Below are 21,335 nucleotides of genomic sequence, written 5' to 3'. Positions count from 1 at the left end.
AATGTAAGATGTATTATAAAAATATACCGATAAAGAATATATTATAAAAGATAAAAAATATGTGTGCTTTTTACTAACGAAGTGGTTGATTCTTCGTAATTTATTAATAATAGAATTTGTGTCAAATTTTTTAGTAATTTTCTTTTCAATATAATTAAAAAACAATTAGAAAAAATTTATCTTTTATTTTATTTTTGAGTTATTTTTCATAATATTTATAGTTAAAAAAAATCTCAGTTGTAACTATTGAAACAGAGAAAATTAATACTAAACGAATAAAAAAAAACGGTCACAACAAGAAAAAGAATCCACTTTATAGGATTTGAAAAATATATTATTTAAATGTTAACTATTACGAAACTAAAACTATATTTGAAGTTATAATTAATAAGAATTATTCATTTTATTTATTTATTTGTGCATAATGGGGATGGAAACAAAAGCATATATTCATCTTCGTATATATATATATATATATATATATATAGCATCTTATACTTTTTGCTACACTATATGAGGCAAGTTCCACTGTATATAAACATTCTTTTTTTATCTGTTTATTTTTATTTTATATATATAATATGAAAAAAATTCAGGTACAGTTGACTTGACGTGAAGTTGATAAATGAAGACTGTTAGATAATTTGACTAATTTAACTAAATTTTCATTTAAAAACTCTCAACTATCAACTTCATGTGAAATCGACTGCACCTGAGTTTTCACCGTATAATAAATATTGCTTATTCATGAGTGAAAATTCTAACCACAGAAATAATGGGCAATCTTGAAAAGTACCGGTCGAATATTTGAGGCCTAGTGAAGTGGATTCCTTTGAGACGTAATTAACACAAATGATTAATACTTTGAAGTTTGAAGTGTATAATAACTAGGTTCATTAGCATATAGAGAAGGATCTCGGGGATATGTATTATATTATAATAATTTTGGGAATTCCTTCTAAATCACCTCACCCCAAAGAAAAGAAAAGAAAAGAAAAGGGCATTGCATATATTGATATATAACACACTAATCAACATCTTTTTTTTTGGACCGAACTAAGTATATGCAATATCAGTACACACAGTGAGTAACGAATAAATAATATTAATACTTATTTTATTTTATTTTTTATCAAATAATTTAGAGATTCGGTCCGGCAAAATTCTTAATTATTATCAACCTGACATAGTGACATGCAAATTCTTAATTATTATTCTTAAGAAAATAATGCATATTTATCAACTTCATATAGGTTAAGTCCGGCAAAATTATTCTTTGTTATTAACATGTCATATTCTTAAGTAAAATCAAAAGTGGGAGTAGCAAGCTAAGCATTCAGGTTTTTATTCATCACCTGATATTTTATAATTAAATTAACTTTAAAACAGTCTCAATTAACATAATCATCACGTCATGAAATTAGATAATCAGGTCATAAGTCATAACACTTCTATAAAAAACAATTTAATGTTTTTTAATATAAATTTTATAAATCTAAACTGTTTATTATCTAGAGTGCAATTTTATTATAATGTTTTATACATTTGATACGTTACATTTGTTTCCATACTAAAATCTATGTTACCTATTAATCAATAATGAATGAATATTATGTGTTTTCCCACTTAAAATTAAAGAAATTTATATGATATTATTATTTTTTATGTAGGCACAATTTATGTCAAATGATCCGAATTACCTTAATTGCAAGAGCAAAGCATGCAGTGGTTCAATAAAATTCCACGTCATCAACATTAGAACAGACATCGAATTTGTGTTCTTCACTGGTGGATTCTTGACCCCATGCTTTGTTGGAAGGTCAAAACCTTTGACTTTTTCTAATCCTAAGAGGCCTCTCTATGGCCACCTCTCATCCACTGATTCTACTTCAACTTCTGTATGTAACCAAAAACTAGACTTTAATTAATTAATTAATCTTTTGTTCCTTAATTTTACATTAATGATTGGTGTTGCAGATGAGATTAACATGGGTTAGTGGAGATAATCAACCTCAACAAGTTCAATATGCAAATGGGAAATCAGCTACCTCAGTGATCACTACATTTTCACCAGATGATATGTGCTGTGAGTATTACTTAATTATTTATACCTAATCATAATTATATATTATGTATTTGTTCAAATCAACAAATGCTGTTTCCATTTGATAGCTTCAGCATTGCTTCCAAGTCCTGCTAAGGATTTTGGATGGCATGACCCTGGATACATCCATTCAGCAGTTATGACAGGACTTACTCCTTCAACCACCTTCAACTACACATACGGAAGGTATTAAGAATTTAATTTTGATAGATTCACTTAGCAAAAATAACTAACCAATTTGTGTTGGTCGAGTAGTTAGCTTATTAGTCCATTTAAGTAGCCGATGGAATTTTAAATTTCACCTTATATATGCAACAATTTATTGATAGATTAGTCGTTGATCGACCAGGTTGAGACAAAAATAACTACTTTTTATATTGACTATGCGAATATCTAAAAAACCAAATGTAATAATTAGACAATTAGATAAAATGTTTTACCCCTTTTAGTGCATTAAAATTAAACTCAATATATGTTTATGAACTTAATTCAATAGGTTTAGATTATATATAGCTTGTGAAACTATTTGTATTGGAATACATTGTGACTATGCTATGATGATGCAGTGATTCTGTTGGTTGGAGTGAACAAATGAAGTTTTTAACTCCACCTGCTGGAGGATCAGATGAACTAAGATTCATTACATATAGTGATATGGGAAAAACTCCTCTTGATGATTCACAAGAACATTACATTCAGGTAATTTTTTTGACAAAACTACTAGAATATACACAGAACAATAATACCAACAACATCATCATTCATTTCATTATCTTGATCTAGTTCATTTTTCATTCACAGCCAGGAGCACTTTCAGTTATTTCAGCTATAGATGAAGAAGTGAAATCTGAGAATGTAGACTCAGTGTTTCACATTGGAGACATAAGCTATGCCACTGGTTTTCTAGCAGAATGGGATTTCTTCCTTAGCCTTATTAATCCAGTAGCTTCCAGAGTTTCTTATATGACAGCAATTGGGAACCATGAGAGGTAGTATTATTGTTATTATTATTATCACTATATCATAATCATTAATGGAATTAATGTAGTGATGTTATCATTAATTACTAGGCTTATGGTTTGTAATATACTTTATTATATACTCAGGGATTATGTGAATTCTGGTTCAGTATATATCACTCCTGATTCTGGTGGGGAATGTGGAGTAGCATATGAAACATATTTTCCAATGCCAACTTCAGCAAAGGATAAGCCTTGGTACTCTATTGAACAAGCAAGTGTTCATTTCACTGTTATATCAACTGAGCATGATTGGTCACAAAATTCTGAGCAGGTAAATTCAGAGAAGCTTTTTTTTTTCTGATCAATGTTGACATATCATTGTTATGTCAACATCTTTTTTAACCGTATTAACCCTCAAGGATATAATTGTGACATATTTAAAACATAAGAGAATAAATTGAAACAAATTAAACATTAAAGAATATTTTTAAAATCTTTCAAAAAAACTTCAAGGACAAAAATATACTTTAAACTTTTTTTTATCATGTTCATATCTATGGTTTAATATTATAAGTTTTTTAATACATGTAATTTAACTGCACTTTTTTGTAGTATGCATGGATGAAAAAGGACATGGCTTCAGTTAATAGACAAAAAACTCCATGGCTAATATTCATGGGGTGAGTTTGGTTTAGTTTAGTTTAAATCATAGGCTTATTCAATTTCACAGTATATATATTCATTGATCATAATATTTTTAAATGTTTACAGACATAGGCCAATGTATACCTCAGATCATTCATCTGCTGACAAGAATTTTGTTGCAGCTGTGGAGCCATTGTTATTAGCCAATAAGGTTAGTAGTTAGTAAATCAAGTTCCATAGACTATATAGACCCTTAAATTTTTTGTTCACTTTATATATTCATTCTTGGACTGAATTGAACCAGGTTGATTTGGTTCTTTTTGGGCATGTGCATAATTATGAGAGAACTTGTTCTGTATATCAAAACCAATGTAAAGCCATGCCCAAAAAGGATTCAAAAGGAGTTGATACATATGATCATAAAAATTACAGTGCTCCTGTGCATGTTGTTGTTGGCAATGCTGGCTTCACCTTAGACCAATTTCCAAGCAGTGTAAGTAATGATATCTTCATCACACTATGAACAACATTCATTAATTCATATATACATAACATATTTTTAATTGTGTATTTATAGGTGGATAACTGGAGTCTGATAAGGATTTCTGAATTTGGTTATTTGAGAGCACATGCTACTAGGAATGATTTGAGCTTAGAGGTTAGAATTTATTACACTGTTAATTTTAACATAGTTAACATCGTATTCTATGTTGTTATTCTATCATTTGCCTTTGGATTAAGTGCGAATTCCACGAATATGGAACTCACTCCCTATTCAAAGGCAAATAAGTGTTATGTCGACTCAAAATACGATAATAACTATGTTCAATAAACATTTCTTTATACTTGGATATAATTATGTTGATTGTCATCTACTATACTCTCTGCAGCTCGTGACAGCGGATACGAAAGAAGTTAAGGACAGTTTCCATATTACCAAGTGAAAGCTCACTGAAAAATTCATATATACATAAAATAAAAGGAAAGACTAATATAGGTTGAGAAGTGTAGACACACACACAGAGATAGTATGAGTAGTGAAAATCAAAGAATAGTCTAAGACAATTCCAGAACAAATGTTTTTTTTTTCATTCTTAGTGTATAGTGCATGTGAAAATTCTCTCATATAGAGTTTTTTATTCAGAATACTGTTATCACTTGTTCAAATGTGGATGGAGATTCATATTAATGATAATTTCTTTTTCTTCATTTGGTATTTGATTATGTTTATTTCCCTTAACATAAGCAATTCTATTCCTTAAGAAAGAATGGTGAATTATGGATTGGATCTGCATAGTTTTACACCCCAATGCAAGTTTTATACAGAGATTTGTAAGATTATGAAAGAATCAATGAAAAAAAACCTCAAATTTCTTCACTTAGACTAAGTTTAACTAATGTGAGACTTAATTTTTCACACTTGAAATTCCAATACAGCAAACAAATACTAATAGAAATAGAAATAGATGTACATGTTTCCATTGAAATAATAATTAAAAAAAATAACAATCCTAGATATGTTGCATGAGAAATTTTAGGTGCTGCACTAAACTATCGCACATCCATTTACAGTTACAAGCATTCTAATAATAAGAAGAGTAATAAATAGTTGGAATAAATAACAAATGAACAATGATATACATATATAGGGAGATATGGTATTGATTCCATCTTATAAAGAAAGATTTAATCCTCTAAAACTCCATGCTGAAATGGAGAAAAGGGGTCTATCACCCCAACAAACAAGTAAGCAACCATGGCCTTCTCTAATCATATATTTGTGTCCATAGTTGTGCAAAACCTCCTTAGCATGCAACTTATCATTGTCTCTCAAAGGCAGCCTCACAAAACCGGCCAGATCGAGCCGCCGAATCCAATTCTCAAGCTTCTCATACCTCTCCTTTCTCTCAAACCCCTCAGATGCAATGATGTTCTTTATCTGCTCTCCAAGCAGCAAACTCTCAACTTTCTTCCTCTCCAAGGAAGTTCTTCGCACGGTCGAATCCAAGCAATCAAACAAGGCACTGTAGAAGTATAAAGCTTTCTCAACTCTCTCCACAAGATTGCATCCATTAAGATTAGTCTCTTGCTCAGTTATCACCATTAATTTCGGCTGCAGTTTGCGAAGATCTCTTAAAAATGCTTCCATCTTAGGTGAAGGATACAGAGGAGGAGGTGACAAAGCAGAGATAGGACTTGAAATATATGAATTCATCATATCTCTTTCGAGCCACTCTGCGAAAGTTCTTCGGTTCATATGCACTGCTCTATGCAGATTCATCGTTGCAGCCGGGGAATTCCTCCCTAGAGCTTCATCATCTGTGGCTAGAAGGCGATGCAGCTGCAAGACAGAACAAATTGCAAGCGCCTCGCCTGTGCGAACCGGCAAACTATCAATGTCAAGATCTTCTAAAGTGCTAACTATAGGATTGAACTGCAAAGGAAAATCCAATTTCTCTGCTTCTCTTGTCAAACTAGCATTCATCTGATCTAAAACCTCTTTCTTATCATGAATGCTTGTGATCCTCAAATGAGGAGGTCCTTCAGGACGCTCATTCAATGTCATCAAGAGGTTAATCCATTGAACCGGCTCTGCACAATGCAGATCAATTATATGAACAATTTTTTCGCCTTCCATTGCTTTAACTATGACTTGATTTGCAGTCAAGTAAGCACATTTCAGAAATGGAAACAACTCATAGAAGTAGTTCTGGACAAGGATTTCTTCAGGAGCAGTTAATCTCTTTGAGGAGTTTAGAGCTTTGTCTACTCCTGGAAGATTCTTGACTATCTTGGAAGCCAGAGCTTCGCTGAAATAAGTCACCGTTCGCTGCGCTGCTGCGCCGTCCGGAGACAACTGGTGAGAGATGTTTTCAAGTGCTATGTCTGCATTTTTTATGCTTCCTGATGCAACAAATTTGGCACAATCGTAAAGAAGATCAAATGGATTTGAGGTGTTGCTGTCTTCCAATCTCGGCTCCCTTATCCATTGGTACGGTGAACCTATTTTCCAGTTCACAACAAACTAAATTAGCAGATACCAAATAAAAAGATTTTGATTGTCATTCACACTCGAGTAATTCGTGGTCAGAGATATAATCATTTATATACTTTTTTCTATCAGTTTAAATTTTTAAAAAAAGTAGTTTTATTGACTTAATCAGAACTTCTATAGTCAAAAGATCTAGATTTCGAATTAAAATATTTGTAAATAAAGAGACGTATTAGAAATATAATTATTCGTATCGAACTAGACATTTAATACTCCGATCAAAGTAATATACATACCTGAGTCCATAATGCAAGGGTAATATTTGGCAGAGAAAATTTTCTGACAGCAGCACCAAATTGTGATAATTTGAAGCGTTCTTGGCAAAGGCCAAAAACTCTTTAAAGCCTCTCACACAGTAACTAAATCACAAGTGCAAAGCGTAACAGTTGTGCGGCATTAGGACTTTATAGAAAAAAACATTGAAGTCCATCGAAATTGGAGTTCTAAAATGGAAGGATTTTCCTAGGTAGGGATAATGGACAACGGAAGAGGTTGATTTTGTTACACTTGAATTCTTGTCCTTATGCCACATAGGAATATGAGATTTGCGATTTGTGGAAATTGGATATCCCTACATGATTGATTAATCATCATCCATCAAGATGTAGATTGAGTAATAATGATATAAAATCTTGAAAAAAATAGTTAGACCATCTCTGATAAGAAATTCATTTCAATTCGTATTTATGGCTTACCTGTCATAAAAAATAATTTCACATCAGTTTTTGCATTATAAATAATAAATAAGAAATCAAAGCATATCTCTCTTCTTCATTAAGAGAAACTAACTTTAATCTCTATTATAGTCCCACTTAACAAGTATAATCACCCGTGCCATGCACGTGAGAAGATTGAAATTATAATTTTAAATTATTTTTTAAAATTTAATTTGAATTGTAATAATTTGATTAATAAAAAAGTAACATATTATGCATTGTTTGTTTTTTTTAATTCAGTGTTAATTGGATTAATTCTAAAATAGTTATTAATCGGTTTTAATAATGTACTTTCTTCAATAAATCACACATATATACTGAATGTGATCATAAATAATATAGTAATAATAGTTAAATCCACCAACAAATATATTAGCTATATTATCACACTATTAAACAAATTAAATATAAAGACTATTAACACTTATAAATCTATAAAATCGTACTTTTTTTTATTCGTGCGAGGGTTTACTTGTCAAATAAATTTAAAATATTAGAAATCATTATGTTGGATTGAATTTTTATTTATACTAAACTAAATATTAAATAAATTTTTAAAAAAATTAAATCATACTTAATAACTTATTACTATTATTTTTTTTTTAAAAAAGTTGGCGAGCCGAAACCTCTACTCACCCCGTATGTCCATCCCTAAATATATAACTAGTAAATATTATTATTTTTTGTCAGTATTCAACTAGCATTAATAATTTGCTCTTATATATACACAAATTTTACATACAAAAAATATATAATTTATACTAATATTTATTAGAATTTGTACATATAAATTAATATAATTTACATACATATTTTTTAAAATTTATACATAAATTAATAAAACTTGTATATTTAAAAAATTATATTTATGATGGTCAAATAACGATAAAAAATACTAAATTAACTAGCTCCCAAGAATTTGACCCTTTTAAATCTTAAAATAACTATATTGGAAAAATATCATCCTTCAAAATCATTACTTTTAATATCTATTATCACGCTATTTTTTGAAAATTTTGCTAAGGGTGCTTGGTCATATTTGAAGATCACTTGTGTGCATACAAAAAACTATTTTATAAAGTTATAGTTAAAAACCATGATCAAGATTATTTACGATTATGGTTTCTAATTTGACATATATAAAAACCCGTGGCTTAAAAAAAATTATTGTAGTGATTCATTTTTCTAAGATGCATAATTATATCTCTTATTTGAATTTTTTTTGAGTTTGTGTCGATTTTTTATAAGGTTTTTTATTTGTCTTTTTTTTGGAGCAACAACAATAAAATTATAACCAAATGTCTAAAAAATATAAGTTAATAAAAAAAGACATAAATAATTATATATCTATTAACAATAAAATATATTTGTATTTCACCGTATTGACATATTTATATGTTTTGTGTTCATAAACACTAATAATGAAAATTTAAAACTGTGTTTGAATTCTACTTCTAAAAAACAATAAAATGGAAAAGAAAAACATAAATATATGTTTTCAAAATCAGAATCCAGATGGAACCTAATAAATTTATGTAGACTTACTTGAATCCATACTTGATGGGATATCAATGTATCATATATATAATCATGCAAATCTATATATGTAGCACTCAAACTTCCCTCAAATACAGATTTTTAAATCCTTCAAGGGATTGTGGTTTTGGTCTTCATAGGGTGGTTCTGAGAATATATATATATTGTTGTGTTCGATCATCATGCATAGAGTATAACGATGGTTAGCCAAGTTAATTGAATAATCTTAATTATTCTTAGCACAACTAAAGTCAATCCATTCCAATAATATAGTAAATTATAAATAAAAAATATTAAAAGACTATCAAAATTTATTATTTTTAATTATTAATTAATTATTAATATTTAAAAATATAAAATAAATATATTATTAAATTATTAAATAATAACTAAAAATAATAAATTCTAATTGTCTAACATTTCTCATTATATATATACAAACAAACTAATGCCTCGTAAAGCTTGGTACATATAACGTGGCCAAAACAGTTTCTGGAGTCATGTGAAACCATGCCCTCATGTCTCATATGGTACAAGGAGAAGGTAACAAAGATTAAAGATATTATTTGTCGCACTAATTCGCTACTTGGTCTATGGAGGCGGAGAAAGCCAAATGTAATAGAACATATCTATGTTGCTTACATGCATTTATTAATTAGATGAAGCTAATAATTAAAAAATTAAAAACTTATTGGCATCATTTGTAAGAAAGAATATCCTTGTTGCCCTTGGTTATATAATCAAGAATAAATATATATTTTGTCTTAAAAATTTATTAAAAATTTTAAAAATATTTGTAAATTTTATTTTATTTTAAAAATTTGTTTACTTATATCAAATATATTTTGACAGTTATTTTTTTAAAAAATTTAAAATTAATTTAACAATAATTTTATAAGAATAATTTTTAATATAAGTAAAATAAATATAGTTGTCATACATTATTATTAGATTGATTTTATATTTTTTAAAAATTTGGCTCTTAAGAATATATTTGATACAAATATAAAATTTTAGAGATAAAATTAAAGGAAAATAAAATTTAGAAATATTTTTAAAATTTTTAATAAATTTTAAAAATAAATTTTTTTTTTAAGTTAAAAATAAGATTCAAATTCGTAACCTCTAAATGAGTATGAGAAGATTATGCCATTTAAACTATAGTTTGTTGATAATAAAAAAAATATACTTCACTTGTAATGAATCATAGGCAATTAGGCATCATAGTTATCTGAGAGATGTAACGCGATTTCCCCCTTGAACTTCGGATGCAACGATATCCTAGTTTGAATAATTATTAATCATATTAAATCCATAGCTTTTGGTACGTATCACGTAATTTATTCGGCCAGCACTATTATGCAAAACTTGAGTCTTTTTCATAGGTGGAAAATTCCGTTTGAAATAAGAACATAACGATAATTTAGTTCGAGAAAGTGGGCTGAATGCCAGAATCAGAAGTTAAATCCAAAAAAATAAAAGAAAACTAGCATGATCCATAATTATGGATGGTCCATAATAAGGTAGTGGGTTGGGCTTCATTTCATGCCTCCACGTATGTGCCCATCTTTTCTCCCCATTATGTTGATGGAAAACTATTTAGTTTTTATTTTAATTAATTCTTGTTCAAGAAAATTTTAAGTAATTAATATATATTAAATATAAACTATTTTCTAATTTTAATTCAACACTAAAGTTAAATATCTTTTCATATGTTACTTTTACTAATACTTACTTAATTGTTGCTTATCAAATATACTTAATCGACATAGAATCTGGCCCATCCTGAGATTCATTGTCCCACTAAAAACTTCACCCTAAAACAATTGGCTTAATATTCCATCTTGATTAGTCTATTTTGTTTGTCACTCAATTAAAGTAACTGTTGGCTTTTCAAAAGAAACTCAGAAAGATTGGAATGTATGTTGGTGTGAAAAGAAATATAGGGATGCTGAAATGATAGTATTTACAGGAATTTTGGGTCCCAACCATATTGATTGCTACAACGTTGAAGTCATAAAAGTGGAATTGTATTTAGCGTGCGTGAACTCCAACACTGAGACAGCAAGGTCTACCAGAAATATGGATACGGTGTTATGCGTACAACGTTTATTTTATTTTTTATTTATTTATTTTTTTTACCAAGGATAGAAGGTTCGAACTCGCAACCTCTTACTTAGAGAGACTATGTCATTTGAACTATTATTCATTGGCGTACAACGTTTATTTTACAAGACATAAATTAATAAAAAATATAATTACATACATTTATACATTAAAAATATATAATTTGTCTTTTTAAAATAGTAAGCTACAAATTTTTAAAAGTGGACATATATTCATAGTAAATTTTTAGACAATTTTTTTTAATCAATTTATAAAAATTTTAAATCTACCATTATCTCTATTTTGTTCCTTCTCACATTTACACACTCATCTTCTTTATTTTTTATCTTTTTTAAACTATTTTATCTTTCTGAATTCATGCCTCTACAAAAATTATTGTGGCTCCTCTGCTAAAATTACTATCGCTCCTCTTTCTTTTATGAGTGATTCTAATGCATTAATGTAGATTTTTCACTAAAGAGAATCCTTAAAAAAGAGGGTTAAATTACCTATAATTCATAATTTGACTCCACTTCAAGAATTTAAATACTGAATTTTTAAAAATTCATACGAGAACCTTACCTCGCTCCAATGTTGGGGGTTCACAAAATTGGATATGGGCCCATCGAACAAAAGAATTTATAGACACGTACGCATACGCGTGTACGCACGAGCGCCTGATAAAGATATAATAAAAAAAATTCTTTTATAAAAATATTTATAGATAAAACAATTAAATGTTCAGATTTATTTAAAAAAGTATTTGTGTAATTTTTGAAATTAAATATTTTTTATTTATTAAGTTTTTTTATAATTAAAATATATATTCACTCTCAACATATAATTTAATATAAGGAATATTTTTTTAGTTAAATCTAATATTTTATTTATTTTAACTTTTAAGTGTAATTTAACTATTTTTATGAATAAAAGTTTCTTCAATTAAAAAATGTTGGGACCGTCTAAAACAACCGGACAAGGTTACTTTGAGAGTTTGAGTACTCTGCCACACTTTTGAACCATTAGATGTGGTTAAAAAAATGAATTTTTTGGTATTTTTTTATTGTGGTGTTTAAATTATTTAATTTATTTTTAAAAATTAAAATTAAAATATTTAAAGTAAAAATAAAATATTTAAAATTTATTAAATATTATATATTTATTTTTTAGTAAGTTAAACACAATATAATAGACACCATAACATTTATTTAAAAAAAATCTAGGAGTGATATAAAAATAGGGTAACTAATAAGGAGCATAAAAAATCTTGGAGCTAACTAATATTGTATTTAATATGTAATATAAAAAAATTTTAAATTTTCTAAAAATAGAAACATTAAAATTTAATTAAAAATATTTAAAATTCAAAGATAACAAAATTTAAGATCTTATTTAACAACTTATTATAATATTAAAAGAAATTAATTATTATAGTGTTAGTTTGTTAATATTTCTCCAAATTTAAATTATACGTCAAAACACTGTTACTTATTTATGTAAATTTTCTTACATCCAGAAAATTAAATTCACAATATAATATGAAGAAGGAAAATTTGTTTCTTCTTGGCCTACCCATGACAATAATGTTTCCCATACGCACCATATTTGTTCTTCTATATTCACTTTCACATTCACATCAACATGCCATAACGTAATTAATAATAACTACGCCTTCTTTTCTTCTTATTATTATAAATTAAAACCCTCCCTCCACTCTCTCCAAAATTCAAAGAAATCATCATTTGCCAAACACAGCCTTCTTACTTTCCCTCCTTCATCCTTCTTCAACAATGGAGTCTAATAATCATTGGATTCTCAAATATGTATTATTAATGATTTTGTGTGTTAAATCTTTAAGCGCTGATGATGCGACTTTAGAGGACGTGATAAGCAAGAGTTCAAGAGTGCACAGAAACTTCACAGCATTATCAGAATTCAGAACCATAAATAGAAGAGTGTTGCCAGATTGCTCTGCTTCCAGCCCTAATTTGAAGTTGATGGTGAATGTCAGTTCCTCCAATTCGAGTTTGTCCGATGATGAGTTCATCACAGTAACTGTCTCCGGCGTTTCTAGACCCTCCCATGGAGATTGGGTCGCCATGATCTCACCTTCCAATTCTAAGTAAGAATTTAATATTATTATTCTGCATAAATATTTTTCACATTAATCATCGTATGTTTTTTACATACAATAATTTATTAGCCTCCAATCCGTGACAATTAGTTAGTTTGTCGGATTGAAGACAAAAAATAAAAAATGTTTTATATTTATAAAAATTATTTTAGTGATCATAAATTTATTATTTTTTAATTTAAAAAAAAATTCTATGTTACTTAACACGTGGGTGTTTAATTTGTCTAAAAATTTAAAAGGATATTTTTTATTTTTGTATTAAATAGTTAAAAATTAGACACCATAATATATATATATATATAAATAAGTATAAAAAAAATTTATACATAACCTAAATAAATTTATGCGTTTAATTTTTTTTTCATTATCACAAAAATACAAGATTATTTACTAGTTCCAACACACAAAAAAACAAATATTAATTCTATATATCATACTTCTATTTTCTTTCTTATAAAATTAATTACTTTACACTTTATATTGCACTGACTTTGATATTTAATTTATAATAGTAATAAGAAACTGATAAAGTGATGTTTCAATTCATTTATAGTGCAACACTTTTTGCTTTGTTTGTTATCATGAATAATGTTTCATTTCTCACTTTTGCATTGAAGTGTTAAATGGTTGTACACGAAATAAAGTGTTAGTTATTACTCTTTTTTGTTTTCCTCTCATGACATATATATGATTGATGGGATCTAAATTAAATTAAAGTTAATCTTTACTATTATTGCTCACACAAAACTCATGCACAGACATGCATATATTATGTTCATTCCAATAATAATTAACAAGAAGTTGATCATGTTTCATTCATAATTAATATAGTTGCGTTATGTATGTGCAGTGTTAACACTTGTCTTCATAGCGAGTTATACTATGTACAAACTGGTGATATTGCCAAACTTCCACTACTTTGCCATTACCCTGTTAAGGTACATACCTTGTTAAATTAATAGACATGCTCTCAAATTAATTAATTATGGTCCTGCTTGACTTTTGATGCAATATGGTTTCCTTTCTTTTCGAGGTTTTTTGAGCGATTTTATTTATGTAATGTCATGTCTTGTATAAGATAAGATATAGTAATAGTAATAATTAATATTATATATATATAGTATACTATACAAGATGAACTAACAGTTGGATAATATTAATAATAATAATAATAATAATAATAAATGGAAGCAACAATGTGGGTTCATATTCTAGAGCATGCCTTATAAATGCCATACCTGTTATTTTCTGTTGGGTATAAGGTGCAAAACTTGCGTTTCTAATTAAGTATATGTATGATGTATTATATATATTGTTAGTTTGTCATATGATGGAAATAATAAAGCTTGGTTGTATAGAAATTATCATCAGCATATTAATTAATAGATTAATTGTCTTTAATTAGTCAATGGTTTTATTATAATAATCTCAAGCAACCATCAAATGAAATGGTTAAGCAGGGGAAATTAATTAGTTAAGTTCGTCATCCTTGCTTTGCATGTATTTTTCACCGACTATTTAAACAAAAAATTCAGAATTTAAGATATAATAATAATTTTTTCAATGTATTGCTGGTATGTTATTTTTTAATGAACTTATTTATGACCATGTATGTTTTTTAAGATATAGTTTGTCAATTGATTGATGGTCTGACATAACATCGTCACACATCAGCAATAGGTTGACACATAACATGTATCTATTTGAAAATGTATAAATTAAACAACCGTCACACCTCAAAAAAATAAGTTGGTTACATTAATTTATTAGTAATTTTTATTTTTTTTTCTTTCTTTCCTTTCTCTATCTCAGAAGCTTAAGTTTGACTTGTTAACACGAGTGATAATTAAGGCTACAACACTGCATAATAATGTTCATACTTGAAACATGCATAAGATAGAGATGGTTTTGAATTTGGCAACGTGAAACCATACCCCATGTGCATTGTTTTCATGTATGAGAATAAAGTGTATGTGTACATAACTTAGACGCCTTTTTTTCATTCATATATAAGCTTCTTCTAATTCAATCCACACACGTACATGCATAAGTGATTATATTTTTAACATATATAAAATATTATTAGAATAGAAATTATATATTAAAAATATATAAAATAATATATATAAATATAATTAAATTAATAATTAATTTTAATATATATATATATATAATATTTTTTATTGATATATATGAAGTGTATATATTATGTATTGATTATAATATTTTATTATTTTATGAAATATAATATATGTTATATGGCCAGCATAATTTTTTTTGTCAATGTATAACTAACAATATTAAAAATATTTATTAAAAGTATAATATTGTCTTATTAGATTAAAAGTATTGAGTTACTAGCTAAATTAAAAGCACTAGCTAATATAAATTAAAATGATTGACTTTTAAACTTTTTTTTATGAATAATGTATGTGTGTGGATTTTATTTAAAATAAATTTATATTTATTTATTTTAATAATGATAAATAGAAAATGAATCGACTTGATATATATTTTACATTTAATACGTCTACATATAATAGAGTTCATATTTTCAAAGTCTCTAGCTATATAATAGATCCATCAGCTATTTTGAATTTTTTTTCTTCACAATCTAAAATTGGCTCATTTTCGTTCACACTTTATGAGCCACTACAAAGTACAAAGCCTTGTAAACTAAATCTTAATCAAAAATTAATTTTTAAATGTTTTAATAAATATTAAAAAATACATGTAAGTCTTTTTTACAGGTTATTTATTAGAAGGAATAATATATAATTAAAATATATATCATTCTAATAGGAAAGAGAAGTATAGGTAAATAAATGTTCTCTTTAAATTCTTGACGTACGTGGGTACGAGCGAGCAGCTGTTTCTTCTTCTTCAACTAAATTAATTACTCCACCGGCATTAACATTTAATAATGTTAAATAAATTTAAGAATAATTTCATGCTTTTGCTTGCCCAAATTTTCATTCATTGTGGTGTGTTTATTAGCAAGGTCCTAAATTATCCTCTTAATACATTGGGGAATATCTAGCTAGCTAGGGAAATTATTAAGGCCGAAAAAAAAATGGATGCCAATGTTTTGATATCTCTTAACTAAGACATTGTCAAAGGGACGTTACGTTCACGCAATGTTTTAATATCTTGTTGAAAGCTCCGATCCAAAATTATAATGGTATATTGAGATGGAATATAATTTTAGATGCTCCTAGCTAGCACAAATAAAAGCCACTACATTGTATATATTATTTAAATGTTAACTATTACGAAACTAAAACTATATTTGAAGTTATAATTAATAAGAATTATTCATTTTATTTATTTATTTGTGCATAATGGGGATGGAAACAAAAGCATATATTCATCTTCGTATATATATATATATATATATATATATAGCATCTTATACTTTTTGCTACACTATATGAGGCAAGTTCCACTGTATATAAACATTCTTTTTTTATCTGTTTATTTTATTTTATATATAATATGAAAAAAATTCAGGTACAGTTGACTTGACGTGAAGTTGATAAATGAAGACTGTTAGATAATTTGACTAATTTAACTAAATTTTCATTTAAAAACTCTCAACTATCAACTTCATGTGAAATCGACTGCACCTGAGTTTTCACCGTATAATAAATATTGCTTATTCATGAGTGAAAATTCTAACCACAGAAATAATGGGCAATCTTGAAAAGTACCGGTCGAATATTTGAGGCCTAGTGAAGTGGATTCCTTTGAGACGTAATTAACACAAATGATTAATACTTTGAAGTTTGAAGTGTATAATAACTAGGTTCATTAGCATATAGAGAAGGATCTCGGGGATATGTATTATATTATAATAATTTTGGGAATTCCTTCTAAATCACCTCACCCCAAAGAAAAGAAAAGAAAAGAAAAGGGCATTGCATATATTGATATATAACACACTAATCAACATCTTTTTTTTTTGGACCGAACTAAGTATATGCAATATCAGTACACACAGTGAGTAACGAATAAATAATATTAATACTTATTTTATTTTATTTTTTATCAAATAATTTAGAGATTCGGTCCGGCAAAATTCTTAATTATTATCAACCTGACATAGTGACATGCAAATTCTTAATTATTATTCTTAAGAAAATAATGCATATTTATCAACTTCATATAGGTTAAGTCCGGCAAAATTATTCTTTGTTATTAACATGTCATATTCTTAAGTAAAATCAAAAGTGGGAGTAGCAAGCTAAGCATTCAGGTTTTTATTCATCACCTGATATTTATAATTAAATTAACTTTAAAACAGTCTCAATTAACATAATCATCACGTCATGAAATTAGATAATCAGGTCATAAGTCATAACACTTCTATAAAAAACAATTTAATGTTTTTTAATATAAATTTTATAAATCTAAACTGTTTATTATCTAGAGTGCAATTTTATTATAATGTTTTATACATTTGATACGTTACATTTGTTTCCATACTAAAATCTATGTTACCTATTAATCAATAATGAATGAATATTATGTGTTTTCCCACTTAAAATTAAAGAAATTTATATGATATTATTATTTTTTATGTAGGCACAATTTATGTCAAATGATCCGAATTACCTTAATTGCAAGAGCAAAGCATGCAGTGGTTCAATAAAATTCCACGTCATCAACATTAGAACAGACATCGAATTTGTGTTCTTCACTGGTGGATTCTTGACCCCATGCTTTGTTGGAAGGTCAAAACCTTTGACTTTTTCTAATCCTAAGAGGCCTCTCTATGGCCACCTCTCATCCACTGATTCTACTTCAACTTCTGTATGTAACCAAAAACTAGACTTTAATTAATTAATTAATCTTTTGTTCCTTAATTTTACATTAATGATTGGTGTTGCAGATGAGATTAACATGGGTTAGTGGAGATAATCAACCTCAACAAGTTCAATATGCAAATGGGAAATCAGCTACCTCAGTGATCACTACATTTTCACCAGATGATATGTGCTGTGAGTATTACTTAATTATTTATACCTAATCATAATTATATATTATGTATTTGTTCAAATCAACAAATGCTGTTTCCATTTGATAGCTTCAGCATTGCTTCCAAGTCCTGCTAAGGATTTTGGATGGCATGACCCTGGATACATCCATTCAGCAGTTATGACAGGACTTACTCCTTCAACCACCTTCAACTACACATACGGAAGGTATTAAGAATTTAATTTTGATAGATTCACTTAGCAAAAATAACTAACCAATTTGTGTTGGTCGAGTAGTTAGCTTATTAGTCCATTTAAGTAGCCGATGGAATTTTAAATTTCACCTTATATATGCAACAATTTATTGATAGATTAGTCGTTGATCGACCAGGTTGAGACAAAAATAACTACTTTTTATATTGACTATGCGAATATCTAAAAAACCAAATGTAATAATTAGACAATTAGATAAAATGTTTTACCCCTTTTAGTGCATTAAAATTAAACTCAATATATGTTTATGAACTTAATTCAATAGGTTTAGATTATATATATAGCTTGTGAAACTATTTGTATTGGAATACATTGTGACTATGCTATGATGATGCAGTGATTCTGTTGGTTGGAGTGAACAAATGAAGTTTTTAACTCCACCTGCTGGAGGATCAGATGAACTAAGATTCATTACATATAGTGATATGGGAAAAACTCCTCTTGATGATTCACAAGAACATTACATTCAGGTAATTTTTTTGACAAAACTACTAGAATATACACAGAACAATAATACCAACAACATCATCATTCATTTCATTATCTTGATCTAGTTCATTTTTCATTCACAGCCAGGAGCACTTTCAGTTATTTCAGCTATAGATGAAGAAGTGAAATCTGAGAATGTAGACTCAGTGTTTCACATTGGAGACATAAGCTATGCCACTGGTTTTCTAGCAGAATGGGATTTCTTCCTTAGCCTTATTAATCCAGTAGCTTCCAGAGTTTCTTATATGACAGCAATTGGGAACCATGAGAGGTAGTATTATTGTTATTATTATTATCACTATATCATAATCATTAATGGAATTAATGTAGTGATGTTATCATTAATTACTAGGCTTATGGTTTGTAATATACTTTATTATATACTCAGGGATTATGTGAATTCTGGTTCAGTATATATCACTCCTGATTCTGGTGGGGAATGTGGAGTAGCATATGAAACATATTTTCCAATGCCAACTTCAGCAAAGGATAAGCCTTGGTACTCTATTGAACAAGCAAGTGTTCATTTCACTGTTATATCAACTGAGCATGATTGGTCACAAAATTCTGAGCAGGTAAATTCAGAGAAGCTTTTTTTTTTCTGATCAATGTTGACATATCATTGTTATGTCAACATCTTTTTTAACCGTATTAACCCTCAAGGATATAATTGTGACATATTTAAAACATAAGAGAATAAATTGAAACAAATTAAACATTAAAGAATATTTTTAAAATCTTTCAAAAAAACTTCAAGGACAAAAATATACTTTAAACTTTTTTTTATCATGTTCATATCTATGGTTTAATATTATAAGTTTTTTAATACATGTAATTTAACTGCACTATTTTTTGTAGTATGCATGGATGAAAAAGGACATGGCTTCAGTTAATAGACAAAAAACTCCATGGCTAATATTCATGGGGTGAGTTTGGTTTAGTTTAGTTTAAATCATAGGCTTATTCAATTTCACAGTATATATATTCATTGATCATAATATTTTTAAATGTTTACAGACATAGGCCAATGTATACCTCAGATCATTCATCTGCTGACAAGAATTTTGTTGCAGCTGTGGAGCCATTGTTATTAGCCAATAAGGTTAGTAGTTAGTAAATCAAGTTCCATAGACTATATAGACCCTTAAATTTTTTGTTCACTTTATATATTCATTCTTGGACTGAATTGAACCAGGTTGATTTGGTTCTTTTTGGGCATGTGCATAATTATGAGAGAACTTGTTCTGTATATCAAAACCAATGTAAAGCCATGCCCAAAAAGGATTCAAAAGGAGTTGATACATATGATCATAAAAATTACAGTGCTCCTGTGCATGTTGTTGTTGGCAATGCTGGCTTCACCTTAGACCAATTTCCAAGCAGTGTAAGTAATGATATCTTCATCACACTATGAACAACATTCATTAATTCATATATACATAACATATTTTTAATTGTGTATTTATAGGTGGATAACTGGAGTCTGATAAGGATTTCTGAATTTGGTTATTTGAGAGCACATGCTACTAGGAATGATTTGAGCTTAGAGGTTAGAATTTATTACACTGTTAATTTTAACATAGTTAACATCGTATTCTATGTTGTTATTCTATCATTTGCCTTTGGATTAAGTGCGAATTCCACGAATATGGAACTCACTCCCTATTCAAAGGCAAATAAGTGTTATGTCGACTCAAAATACGATAATAACTATGTTCAATAAACATTTCTTTATACTTGGATATAATTATGTTGATTGTCATCTACTATACTCTCTGCAGCTCGTGACAGCGGATACGAAAGAAGTTAAGGACAGTTTCCATATTACCAAGTGAAAGCTCACTGAAAAATTCATATATACATAAAATAAAAGGAAAGACTAATATAGGTTGAGAAGTGTAGACACACACACAGAGATAGTATGAGTAGTGAAAATCAAAGAATAGTCTAAGACAATTCCAGAACAAATGTTTTTTTTTTCATTCTTAGTGTATAGTGCATGTGAAAATTCTCTCATATAGAGTTTTTTATTCAGAATACTGTTATCACTTGTTCAAATGTGGATGGAGATTCATATTAATGATAATTTCTTTTTCTTCATTTGGTATTTGATTATGTTTATTTCCCTTAACATAAGCAATTCTATTCCTTAAGAAAGAATGGTGAATTATGGATTGGATCTGCATAGTTTTACACCCCAATGCAAGTTTTATACAGAGATTTGTAAGATTATGAAAGAATCAATGAAAAAAAACCTCAAATTTCTTCACTTAGACTAAGTTTAACTAATGTGAGACTTAATTTTTCACACTTGAAATTCCAATACAGCAAACAAATACTAA

The 21,335-nt window shown here is 28.0% G+C and overlaps 3 protein-coding genes across 3 annotated transcripts; 2 read left to right on the top strand and 1 right to left on the bottom strand.

The window, feature by feature from the left end:
* Window positions 1–1,674: 1,674 nt before the first annotated feature.
* LOC130969965 (probable inactive purple acid phosphatase 27) lies at window positions 1,675–4,920 on the top strand. Its single transcript, XM_057895887.1, has 11 exons — window positions 1,675–1,898; window positions 1,978–2,086; window positions 2,173–2,290; window positions 2,671–2,803; window positions 2,906–3,093; window positions 3,211–3,397; window positions 3,679–3,746; window positions 3,838–3,922; window positions 4,016–4,204; window positions 4,289–4,369; window positions 4,602–4,920. The coding sequence occupies exons 1-11, from the start codon at window positions 1,680–1,682 to the stop codon at window positions 4,653–4,655; spliced, it is 1,431 nt and encodes a 476-aa protein (XP_057751870.1). The 5' UTR covers window positions 1,675–1,679; the 3' UTR covers window positions 4,656–4,920.
* Window positions 4,921–5,227: 307 nt separating this feature from the next.
* On the bottom strand, window positions 5,228–9,120 carry LOC130970305 (GRAS family protein TF80-like). The gene is made up of 3 exons (XM_057896344.1): window positions 9,025–9,120; window positions 7,000–7,334; window positions 5,228–6,714 (listed from the first exon to the last, which is right to left on the bottom strand). The coding sequence occupies exons 2-3, from the start codon at window positions 7,007–7,009 to the stop codon at window positions 5,384–5,386; spliced, it is 1,341 nt and encodes a 446-aa protein (XP_057752327.1). The 5' UTR covers window positions 7,010–7,334; window positions 9,025–9,120; the 3' UTR covers window positions 5,228–5,383.
* A 3,663-nt stretch (window positions 9,121–12,783) lies between these two features.
* LOC130968009 (probable inactive purple acid phosphatase 27) lies at window positions 12,784–21,093 on the top strand. The gene is made up of 13 exons (XM_057893085.1): window positions 12,784–13,243; window positions 14,106–14,193; window positions 17,840–18,067; window positions 18,147–18,255; window positions 18,342–18,459; window positions 18,842–18,974; window positions 19,077–19,264; window positions 19,382–19,568; window positions 19,852–19,919; window positions 20,011–20,095; window positions 20,189–20,377; window positions 20,462–20,542; window positions 20,775–21,093. The coding sequence occupies exons 1-13, from the start codon at window positions 12,912–12,914 to the stop codon at window positions 20,826–20,828; spliced, it is 1,860 nt and encodes a 619-aa protein (XP_057749068.1). The 5' UTR covers window positions 12,784–12,911; the 3' UTR covers window positions 20,829–21,093.
* The last annotated feature ends 242 nt before the right edge of the window (window positions 21,094–21,335 follow it).

Source organism: Arachis stenosperma, chromosome 3, assembly GCF_014773155.1.
Source record: "Arachis stenosperma cultivar V10309 chromosome 3, arast.V10309.gnm1.PFL2, whole genome shotgun sequence".
NCBI lineage: Eukaryota > Viridiplantae > Streptophyta > Magnoliopsida > Fabales > Fabaceae > Arachis > Arachis stenosperma.
The sequence above is the reverse complement of the archived record's forward strand: the minus strand, read 5'-3'. Positions and strand labels throughout refer to the sequence as shown.